General features: G+C 36.1%; 1 protein-coding gene across 2 annotated transcripts in view; it reads left to right on the forward strand.

Annotated features, from left to right (window-relative positions):
• The first annotated feature begins 1,116 nt into the window (after window positions 1–1,116).
• Window positions 1,117–12,760, forward strand: part of LOC114688807 (vomeronasal type-2 receptor 116-like) — a 42,776-nt gene continuing 31,132 nt past the window's right edge. For both annotated transcript variants that reach the window (XM_028863321.1, XM_028863318.1), the window contains exon 1: window positions 1,117–1,313. In XM_028863321.1, the coding sequence (XP_028719154.1) occupies window positions 1,117–1,313 (197 nt within the window). The remainder of the gene's footprint in view (window positions 1,314–12,760) is intronic.

Raw genomic sequence — 12,760 nt, forward strand, 5'->3', positions numbered from 1 at the left:
TCAACCCACACTCATCAGAACACTCTGACACTGCAGGTTCTAGAGTGCAAACAAAAACAGAGGTCTAGAAAAATGTTATAAGATCAACTTTCACATTAACACAGGGTCACTTCCCATTTTGTATTTTCTTCTAAGATCCTCAAAACAGACTTCTTCACAGCCACTTCTGGACTGTAAAGTGGGCAAAAACAATGTAGGAAATCAAAGATAAAGCAAAAGAAATGGGTCAAGACAAGGAATTGAACTATTAGAACTGAGGCTTGGGGAAGGAGATGATGTTTTAGAAATCAAGTATTTACTTTATCTTCTCTGTAATAAGGATTGATTTGGAGGATCAGTGAGAGATCTTGTTTAGTGATTGATGTGTAGGACAGATGATCTCTATGGATCTTGTTGAATATTAAAAAAATTGTAATATAAGTGCAACAGTACATATGCAATGAGCTGGATAGGTATAGAACAGCAGGATTCAGGAAATTTTGGAATTTTGCCTGATTATTTGTTCTCAACACAGTGGAAGCACAGAATTTGGTTAGATATTCTGTAACTGTTATTGGAGTAGTATAGGTCCCACTCTGCATGCTGTGTGGAACTCAATTGCTCTAAAAATGGAGCTGCTTTTCCCTGAAAGGGACTTCATAATACAATTCCCATTGTATAACCAGGAATGTTGACTTTGTGAGTCCTTCCTGAATCATTACAGCATGTATCAATGTGAAACATCTGCCAAAATCTACTGACGTAATTTCTAAAGGCATTAAAATACACAGATTGTTCAAACAGTCCAGGGATCAAGTTTTCCCAAAATGGTATCCTCCAAAGAGCCTTGATTTTCACAACTATGAGTGATGTCATGAAACTAGCTGAACTCTCCTCATATATATTTATCAACCAAATTTAATTACATGAGCATCAGATGTAGAGCCCCAGGGAAGGGAGTGTCCAAGAATCCTACAAGGGGGAAGAACCATCTGGAAAAAAGGGATTGTGAATCACAAATAGCCAGTCCTTTGGCTACAGAGAAAAAAAACAGGTGGGAATATGTGTGCCCATATAATGTGCTAATTTTAATAGCATTTCACAATACACACTGACCAGGTTTCAAGTAGGACAAAGATGTTTACTTTGATTTTTCTGTTCTTGCTCCTGAACATTCCAATACCTGTGTCCAGTATTATTCATCCCAGATGCTTTTGGAGAATGAAGCAGAATAAAGACAAGGATGGAGACCTGTTGACAGGTTGTATCTTCTTACTTATAAGATTGCAGTGGACTGTGGAGAAAGATTATTTCAACCACATTCTTAATATACAGTAAGTTCCTTTATATTTTCCATATAAATGTCATCATGAATATTTCATTGTGGGTAGGAAGATGAGAGTCAGAGCAATGCTTTTTGTATTTGGCCTGATACCCAATCTGAAAACTATGAAATGACCTCAAGTTCTTTTAGAGACTCAATGCTCTTTTTCTGCTTTAAATTTGTCCAGAGAGTGTTTTGTTTTTCTCCCAGTTTTCCCGCTACTAAAAAGGCTGGAAGCTGAGTAAAGAAAGGGCTCTTTATCTTCTTCCATCACATGTAACCCTCCTCTTGACAGTTTCCACAGCACAGTAGCTGGTGGTGTCTTACAGAACAAAACCCCAATCTACTCAATGACTATCATTCTAAATGAGTGTAAGTAAATGATTGTCAAGTAGAGTCTGTGATGACCCTTTGATCACTATGTCACTCCTAATGCATGTGCTAGGACAAATAATATTTGCATCAACACTAGCTCCAGAGAATTTTTCCATAGCTATTCAGTTCCTCTCTCAGATGCTCTGCATGTGGTCACATTGTGACTTCTAAAGCTGCATCAAGAATGAAGTAGGAGACCTGTCCACTCTGAAGGTCATATGTGTTCCTGTTTCTCTATACTTCACTTATATACATGCATAAATACTGACCTTTAAATTCATAGTCTAGTTCTTTACATTCTCTATAGGCAAAGAAGCAATATGTAGACTATAAAAGATATATTTTCATTTTTTGAAATGTAAAGCTGTCACTAACATGGCGACTCCTTACTCTCATTGTCACTTCCCTGAATAAGAGCTGTGGCATGTGATACTTGGCAACATTTGGAAACAGCTACCTACCAGTTCATCTTTGCCATTATTTAAGAGTAATGTGTCTCTTCCCTTTATGACTAGGCTGTTTATTCCCTGACACTGATATCACACTAACCTCCTCTGTTTCTCTTTCTGTAATTTTACTAATTATAGTTACATATTTTACCAATTTGGGCACAATACACATTTTATTTTGTGTATTGCTGATAGTTGTTTCAAAACATAGCTCTTTAGTCCAGTAGGCAACTCTAACAGCTCAAGTCATTGATGTTTCTTAATGTTTAGTGTGCAGGAGTTAGTGTTTCAGATTCATAAGTTATAATCTCAAATTCCTGTTAACTGTTGCTGAAAATTTCAATGACACTTTTCCATGTGGTAACAAAGAATATTCTAAGATATTTTTGCTCACCAAATGTATAGATAAATATATTTATACACAAAGATACTACAGTGGTAGAATTTCTATGTGGGAAAGAGATTGTATTTAACTCTGAGAGAATTATTCAGAATAAAAGAGTATATTTGTTTGAGTTTGATTTTTATTGGTCAGATGATACAAAGTGAATAAGAAGATATGGTATTTATTATTCTTCCAATAAATATAAACAAAAATGCTATTGTTCTACTCCTACTAACTTGCTGACAATCTTTATTTTCAAAATTCGTAAATATTTCCTACACATCATACACTTTATATTCTTTCATTTTACAAATATATCTCACTGCAATTTTTAGATGACCCTAGTTCTCAATACAATGCTAGTTTTGTGTATTTGTAACTGGAAATGTATATAAAGTGTACTCTCTATAAGAAAATTTATGTTAGACAGATACACCAAGTATATTTCCATTGAACATACTTCTGTAAACATAAAATACATGAACAATACTGGGTATATGCACTTAATCTCTGCATTCAGGAAAAGAGCAGGTGTATTTCTGTGAATTTGAGGCCAGTTCATTTTAGAGCCACGTGTCATTCAAAACTATGGAACTCATGGCCCTCGTATGGCCTCAATGAGTATTTCTCATGTCCATACATACAGATGAATGAATTTACCAAATATATTGTAGTATTTATTTATTTAAAAATAAATCTTTTGAAAAAACATTTTTGAGCCTGCAATAGATAAACCAGAAAGAAAAGAACAGGATGGGGATGGACTTGAGGGAATATGTTAACTATATTGCCCACTAATTATAATTAATTATAAGTATAGGAGCCAAATGTTGCCTGAGAAACACTACTGAGCACTTACCAGTCCTGATTTGAATGCCTTATCTAATTCAGTTTGTTTCCTTAAAATTACCAGAAACTGCTCTTGCAGTACATGTATTTTTCATAGTGTTGAATAATTTCAAAATGAATTCATGATCAGGTTTACTGTTTGGTCAAGGCTGTGCCCTTGTATTTACCTTCTGAGCAAGCACTCAAAAACCAAAGATGGACAGCCCTCTCTGTGCAAAATGCAAAGCCTTATATTGTTAATGGGAGATGCATTCTCATGAACTTTTAAAGCTTTTGCAAGCTTCCAGCTTCTTATGTCATCCCAACCTCACAACAGAGAAGATTTGTTTCAATCATAGTAGATGGTTGGGAACACTATCCAATACAAGATAATCCTCATTCTGTCTACAAATGATCATCTGTAGATTTTTGTCCACAATAAACACTGTTCAATTTACAGAACATCAACTGTAACCTACCAGTTTAGCCTGGCCTTGGCTATTTCCATTGATGAAATCAACAAGAACCATGATCTTTTACCAAATATATCTGTAGTATTTGAATTACTAGCAGAAAGTATAATACTGTGTCACAATTACACAGTCTCATTAATTTTTTCTGAACAAAATCATGGAACTCCCCCTAATTGTGTCTGTAATGAAGTAATCAGGTATGCAGTAGTGCTTTCAGGACCTTACTGGGCAGCATCTGCAATAATTGGAACATTACTGGACATCTACAAATCTCAGCACATAAGTTTTTCTTTTGGAGGGTGTGATTCTGCAAGAAATCTTGTCTCCATTGGTGCTAAGATTTGTGAGGCAGAAACTGGCATCACACTTACGTTAAACTGTGTAGTTCAAGAGTACTACTCAGAGACTTGATTGGACTTCCACATTTCCTTGTGTGAAGCAGTGATAAGGGAAGAAGTAATAATGGAATTTTCTAGAACACTGCTTATAATTTCTTAGCAGTGCATGATACCTCATGCTGCTTCCTATGTCCTAGGTCCTTCAGAGCTTACTTATGGACCTTTCTTTCCATCTTATCTTGTTTGATAATTATCAGTTTCCCTATCTGTACCAGATGGCCCCCAAAATACATATATATCCTTGGCCATGATCTCATTGATGCTTTTCTTCAATTGTAATTGGATTGGGCTGGCCATCCCAGACAATGATCAGGCTACTCAATTTCTCTTACATTTGAGAACAGAGATAGAAAAATACAGTCTACTTCACCTTCATGAGCATGATCCCAGGCAACCTTCATTTATACATGCCAAGAGCTGAAGTGTATTATAACCAAATCAAGACATCATCCACAAATGTGGTTATTGTTTATGGTGACATGGACAGTACTCAAGGGGTGAACTTTAGAATGTGGCAATCTCCAGATATACACAGAATATGGATCCCCAACTCACATTGGGATGATACTGCACATAAGGTAGACTTCACACTTAACTCATTCATTGTGACCCTAGCTCTCACACAACACTGTAGACAGAAGTTTTCCTGTGTCCTGCAGCTGCTTGGTCACAAATAAACACACAGAGGCTCAGCAAATTTCCATGAAACACCACCATGCTGAGATTTCTGACTTTAAATTTTTTGTCCAGATATTCATCCATCTCACATACTCAGATGAATACATGGCAAGGCTGGGTGGATAAAATTTAACTATGAAGTCACAGCATCTAAGTCGAAGGCACTGAAGAACTGCTCATCAAATGCCTCATTACAATGGCTAATGGTGCAGACTTTTGATTTGGCCTTTATTGATGGCAGTTATGATGTATACAATGCTTTGTATGCTGTGGCCCAATCCCTGTATGAGATGTTTTTTTCAGCAAGAAGATATTCAGCTAATGGAAAATGGGAAAAAATCCTTTAACTTCTTGAAGGTAGTGTTTCTTGTATTGGATGTTATTTGGTGTTGTCAGTGTCATAGTGCTTAAGAATCTCTTAGATGCTCAAATCTAATGTATTAAGAAATATTCATGAAATATATTTCTAAACATTTTTTTCTTGTTGAGGAAATAAATCTAGCCATTACTATATGTCTCTAATGCAAAGGAAATTAAATCAATTATCAATGAAAATCAATGATTATGTTACAAAACACCTGAATATCTTCACCCCATCCTATACTGAAAACATATCAGTCCTAAGACATTAATGCTCTCCATTTTGAGAATATGAGCCTTCATTTATTAATTTTCAACCATATTCTAATCAGTGTAGGAGATGGTTTTCACATGTGTCTTTGGCTGTTTCTGCTCCCACTCTATGCTCTAAGGACCTCATTTATAACTCTGAGAGTAATTGTATAAGAAATTTGCTATGATTCATTTCAGTACATACATGCATGCTTGTGTATGTGAATGGATATTGTCACTGTGCATGGATGTATGTTTGTGTGTTTCTGTGTATGTGTCTGTGTTGATTTATATACATGTGTGCATCTGCCTAGTTGCAAATCTGTCTGTTTGTAGAAGTGATCATAACTTTGCCTTATGGCAATGTCTTTTTGTATAAGTGTTTGTTTTTGTGTGTATCTTCCTGCATGAATTAGTTAGTGCATGGGTCTACATGTGTGTTTTGCATGTTTCTGTGTATGTGCTTGAACATGCATATATATGTCTTTGTTGCTGTGCATGTGTGTGTCTGTGAGTATGTCTTTGGATATGGGCATAAATTTGTCTGTGTCAATGTCTCTCGTATATTTGTTTATATCTGCATATCTCTCACTCAGTGTATTTTGGAGATTATGCATATTTGTGTTGGCCTGTGGATGTATTTTGTGTGTTTCACTTTCTGTGTGTCTGTTTGAATGTATATGTCTCTCTGTTTATGGGTGCCAGTATGTTTATCTGTGTCTGGGCATGTACCTGAGTGTGTAGAAATGAGTATATGCCTGTATTATTTATGTATCTCCGTTCGGATGTCAGTATGTCTGTGTGTAGCAGTGTGTGTGTATGTGTGTGTGTGTGTGTGTGTGTGTGTGTGTGTGTGTGTGTGTGCTGTAACATCATGATCTCCTTCAGTAGTTTTACTGTTCTTGCTAAATCTTCAAATACTATATTGAAAAGACATAAAGAGAATAGACAGCTTTGTCTTGTTCCTGATTTTAGTAGGATTACTTTGAGTTTCTTTCTTTTCATTTAATTTGTTGTTGGCTATGGGATTGATGTAAATTGCCTTTATTATGTTGAAGTATGTTCCCCCAAGACTTCTTTTTGAGAAAAAAGTGTGTTTTTTATTCTGTGATTTGCTTAATATGATTAATACGGTTATTCCAATTGCATTTAATTTCCTACCAAAAAATACCCCACAAAAATTATCTTCATTTCTTTACTACTGAAAAACTTTATGCTTATATACCATGTGTTTCTCATTCAATTCTCTGTTGTTCTATTCATAGTCATTTAATTCTATGAAGTCTTTAATTTCTTTATTCTTGTCTTAATTCCCTAGTCATTCACTAGAGAGCAGTTCATTTTCCATGAGTTTGAAAGCTTTCTGTTTTTTTTCTCTTATTGTTAAAGTTTAGGTTTAATCTGTGGTAGTCTGTTGGGTTGCAAGGGGTTGTATCAACATTCTTGATTTATTTGAGACTTGCTTTGTGACCAAGTATTTAGTTAATTTTGGAAAAAGTTCGATGAGGTTCTGAAAAGAAGAAATATCCTTTTGTGTTTGAGTGCCATGTTCTGTAGATATCTCTTAGGTATTTTGTTTATAACGTCTATTAGCAAGAATATTACTCTGCTTTGCTTTTGTCCTGATGACTTGTCCTTTGGAGAGAGTGGGATATTGGAATCTCTTACTACCAATATCTAAGAGTCAATGGGTGATTTAAGCTATAGTTACACTTCTTTTTCTTTCTTTTTATGCGTCAAGGATATTTTAGATTTAACATTTCCTTTCTACATTCATATGTTACTTCACCTTTTTCCTTGTACCATTTAATATTCTTCCTTTGTTCTCTATGTTTAATGTTTTGATTATATTGTGTTGGAATAGTCATGGTTTGCTGTAGTAAGATAGCTGGCATTGGGGATGACATGATGTGTCAGCTGTTGCTGATTGTATACTTACACTTTTGTGTCTAGGCCTCTGAGTTTATGATAATTAAAGCCCTAGATGCTTATTCAAAGTTCTCCTTATTTGTATAAGTGTTTGGTTCTTTTGTTTCTGTTTTCTTTTTTGTCTTCTGGCCAATGTGTCCTGAGGTTCCTCAAGGCATCTCCACACAACTTGTGGGAAAAACTTCTAGTGTCCAGATTGGCTTCTGTTCCAGCAAGGGTACTCTCTGCAAGTTGAGCATGGAGACTTTGATGAAGAGGGGATTGAGATTGTGGATATGGTGTGGGTCAGGACATCAAAATGTGGGGTAGTAAAGAGAATGGTCACCAACATGGACTTTTTACAATCCTGCATTTTCTCTGGCTGAGTAGGTAATCACCCACAATGTTTTTGGTCTGAAGCACTGTGGTCTGGGATGTTGGAAATGGGCAAAAGCATTTTGTGGACAAGGACAGCAGGGGAGATTCAAAGATTGCCTACCTGGAATTCTGGGGGCCATTGTGGTCTCTGGTAGATCTGGGAGAATCTGATGTAGGTTGGCCTGCAATATTGTGGAAAGGGGAATGGAAAAGAGGGGCTAGGATGGGCTGGTATCAAGAGAATAGGAGGCTTGGGGTTCACCATGTAAGTGGCCTGCCTAGACTTTTGTTGGCAGGCATTTTACTAAGTAAAGACTTGATTGACAAGTGTAGGGTTGTGTTGAAACATTGACTTGCTCTATCACTGGTCTTTTATCTGTGGCGAATAGTCATTTGTTCATCTGTCCATGAAATGTTACACATTGTTTAAAATATGTGTTGTAATAACTTTTCTAAATAGTCAATTAGCAAAAATTAAGTAAAAATTCAAAGTAAATGTATTCAGATGCATCTCATAATGCTTCCCAAGTTGCATTATGGGCCTGTGTTGCAGCCTTTACTATAAACCCTCATCAAGTGTATTTTGCATCACCTGTTCCATCAAACCATGCATGCTATTTGACTAACTGCAGATCCTTCCTTTCCCTCCACTCCACCAAACCCAATCTCACAATCTCTTCCCTAGCTCAGCAGCACCCTACCTGCTGTGGACTCAATTCTCTACCTCTGGCCCTGTTGCCAGTGGAACACAGAAAATTTCTCTTTCTAATTTCCCTCCTATCACTCATTGCATTATCACTGCCCCAAATTCCAGGAGACTTATCCTGGATATTCACAGACCACTCCAGCCAGGGAAACATAAAAGGTAACTGTGAACATTCACCTTTCCTTTAGTTCCTCAAAAAAACATAATGCCATGTCATGTGCCCAGCTCTGTAGCTGAATACCCTCTTCTGCTAGCCACATCAACTTCTTCAGTGGTTCACAAAGATCTTCCCCCACCAAATCTCCTATTCCATACTCTACAGTTTATTCCAGTCATGCAACCTGTACAACTAATCCTAGGAAACACTCAAGACACTGTGGCCAGAAAAGCTGACTAGCTATCCGCAGATATTTACTTCTCCTTCCATTCTTCCCAGTCAAATTACCCATTACCAAACACAGTTTTATAACAGACATTCTGTGCTACACTTTCCTGACTCTTTAATGCATTCCTATGGGACTAAGAAATACTGATGGGAAAACCTGATTTCTTTGCTTCAATGTATCCCTTCAGATCCCACCTACATGTCCCATCTTCATTAATCAGTTTCAGCTCCCAATATCTAAAAATATATTTTACATGATAACCTCAGTAGACAATTCAATCAGGATGTCAAAAATTTTTCTACCAGGCAACACACAGCCACCAAAAACTACAATGACTAAATCACAATAACAGAAATCAACACTCATTGTTCATTCATATCTCTCAATAGAAATGGTCTCAAATCCCTTAAAAAAAGAGAATCAGAATACTCATAACAAAATGGATGTGAAAATATGACCCATCTGTTTATAGAATCCAATAAAGTCTCCTCAAAATCCAGGATTGACATTGCCTCAGCGTCAAAGTTGAAAAAAGATATTCCTAGAAAATGGACCTAAAAAACAAGTTTGGATATTCACTTCAATATAAAACAAAACAGAATTTAAATCAGAACTAATCTGAAGAAATAGGAAAGGGTACAATATACTCATCAGAGGAAATAACTACCAAGATGACATTTCTATCCTTAACATGTTTGGCCTCAAAAAAAGGGTATCCGAGTTTGCAAAATAATTACTACTAAAGTTTCACATACAGTGGGATACTTCAGTACCCTACTTTTACCAGTGGCCAGGTCAGTCCCACAAAAGATAAACAGGGACATCCTGGAGCTAACAGAATTTGTAAACCAAATAGACATAACAGATATTACAGAGCATTTCACAAAACCAAAAAAATACTATACACTCTTTTTGGCACCTCAACGATCTTTCTCCAAAATTGACGATATGCTTAGAAATAAACGAAGTTACAATACATATATGAATATTAAAAAAACTCACCACATTCTGTCAGATCATTATGGATTAAAGCTGGATATAAAACAACAGCAACAACATAAAGCTTAAAATATCAAGGAACCTTAACAGTTCTCTAATGAATTAAAATTGGATCAAAATAGAAAAAAGAAATTTTAGACATTTTAGAATTCAATGAAAATGAACACACAGTGTACACAAACACATTAGACATAATGATAGCCTTTGTAAGAGCCAAGTTTATGTCACTACATGCCTACATAAAAAGAATTAGTTTCATATTGGTTTTTAACAGCACACTAGAAAGCTCTAGAACAAAAAGAAATAACACCACGGTGTAGTAGACAGAAGTAATAATCAAGCTGAGTGACAAAATCAACAAAACACAATCAAAGAAAATAGTACAGAAAGAGTCAATGAAAGAAAGAGAAAATCTATATGGACAACCCATATTCCGAATTATGTAAAATGTGAAGTGTGTATATTCAAATTAACAAAATCTGAAATATAAGGGGAGGAGACTTAACAACAGACAAAGAGAAAGTCCTGATAATCATAAGGACATACTTCAAAAACTTATACTCCCCCAAATAGAAAATCTAAAATAAATGGATTGTGTCCTCAATGCATTCATTCCACTTACCAGACTTAAATCAAAGTTAGGTAAGCAGTTTACATAGGACTCAAAGAAATAGTGAAATAGAAGCAGCCATTAAAATTCTCCTAACTAAAAAAATGCAGAACCAAATAATTTTAGTAGAGAATTTTACCAGACATTCAAAAAGTGTTAATGCCAATATTCCAAAATTATACCAAAACAGAGAAGGAACACTGCTCAATTCACTTTATGAAGTTATAATCACAGTGATACTCAAACCAAATTAAGACATAACAATGATAGAGAATTACATACTAATTTACTTTGTAAACATTGATACAAAAATATTCATTAAAATAGATAAAATAAATCCAAACTAAATCCAAGAATACATCAAAACATTAACTATCATATTCAGTAGACTTCACCCCAAGGATGCTAGAATGTTTCAATTTATGAAAATGTATATCAACAAATGTATTCCACAAAACTCAGAAAAATAAAAACAAAGCATCATTGCCTCAGTTACAAAAAGGAAAACTTGACAAACTTTCAGAACACCTTCATGATAAAAGTCCTGGAAAAATTAGGGATGCATGGGACATATGTCTACCTAATGATGGTAGTTTACAGCAAGACTATAACCCATATCAATTTAAATGGAAAGAAACTCAAATTAAACCTACTAAAATCAGAAAGAGGACAAAGTTTTCTACTCCCTACATACTTTTTCAATATAGCATTTGATGTCTTACCTAGAATTACTGGAAAACTGAATGAGCTAGAAATTCTAAATGAAGAATTTGAAAACAAATATTTGCTGGTGATATGAATCAATACATAAATGACCCTAAAAATTCCACCGGGGATTTCCTATGTCTGATAAACGCTTTCAGCAAAGGAAAAGGGGATATAATTAACTCACAACAATCAGTAGTTTTTGTACATACAAATGCCAATTGGGCTGAGAAAAAAAAAAAACGGGAAACACTAACTATCACAATAGCTAAAGGCATAAAATTTCCTGGGTAACCCTAACTAAGCAAGTGAAAGACTTCTATAATAAAAACTACATGAACAGCCTGGACATGAGCCAGACTAATGAAGGGCAAGGGTCGAGGGAAAGAGATCTTGAGGGAGTGGGAGATCCCAGCTGGATCAAGAACAGAGAGGGAGAACAAAGAATAGGAGACCATGGTAAATGAAGACCACATATGAATAGGAAGAAGAAAAGTGCTAGAGAGGCCCACAGAAATCCACAAAGATACCCCCACAACAGACTGCTGGCAATGGTTGAGAGACAACAGGAACTGACCTACTCTGGTGATAGGATGGCCAAACACCCTAATTATCGTGCTAGAAACCCCATCCATTGACTGAGGGAACTGGATGCAGAGATCCATGGCCAGGCCCCAGGTGGAGCTCTGGGAGTCCAATTAGCGAGAAAGAGGAGGGTTTATATGATCAAGAAATGTTGAGACCAAGGTTGGATAAATCACAGGGACAAATAGCCAAACGAATGGAAACACATGAACTATGAACCAATGGCTGAAGGGCCCCCAACTGTATCAGGCCCTCTGAATAGGTGAGACAGTTGATTGGTTTGATCTGTTTGGGAGGCATCCAGGCAGTGGTGCCGGGTCCTATGCTCAGTGCATGATTTGGTTGTTTGAAACCTGGAGCTTTATGCAGGGATGTTTGTCTCAGTCTGGGAGGAGGGGACTGGACCTGCCTGGACTGAGTCTAACAGGTTGTTCTCAATCCTCAGGGGAGGCTTTGCCCTGGAGGAGGTGGGAATGGGGGATGGGAGGGGGGAGGGGGGAGAACAAGGGAATCCATGGCTGATATGTAGAACTTAGTTATATTGTAAAATAAAATAAGATTAAATTAAAAAAAAAACTTCAAGTCATTGAAATAAATTGAAGAAAGTATCAAAAGGTCAAAATATCTCACATGTTCATGAATCATAAGGTTTAACATAGTAAACACTGACAGCTTAGAGAAGCAATCTACAAATTTAACTCAATCCCCATCAAAATTTGGACACAATTATCTAAAAAGGAAAATTCTAAGTATCATTGAAAATATAGAAAATTCATGAAAGCTAAAACAGCTTTAAAAAATAAATAATGAAGTCATGCTATGCAATGTCTTTCTGTATGCTGTGAATATTTGTTGCTCTGATTGGTTGATAAATAAAATGCTAATTGACCAGTAGTCAGGCAGGAAGTACAGGCAGGGTGAGGAAAAGAAGAGAATTCTGGGAAGAGGAAGGCTAAGTCAGGAGATATCAGCCTGTCATCCA

This window comes from Peromyscus leucopus, unplaced genomic scaffold, assembly GCF_004664715.2.
Source record: "Peromyscus leucopus breed LL Stock unplaced genomic scaffold, UCI_PerLeu_2.1 scaffold_1435, whole genome shotgun sequence".
NCBI lineage: Eukaryota > Metazoa > Chordata > Mammalia > Rodentia > Cricetidae > Peromyscus > Peromyscus leucopus.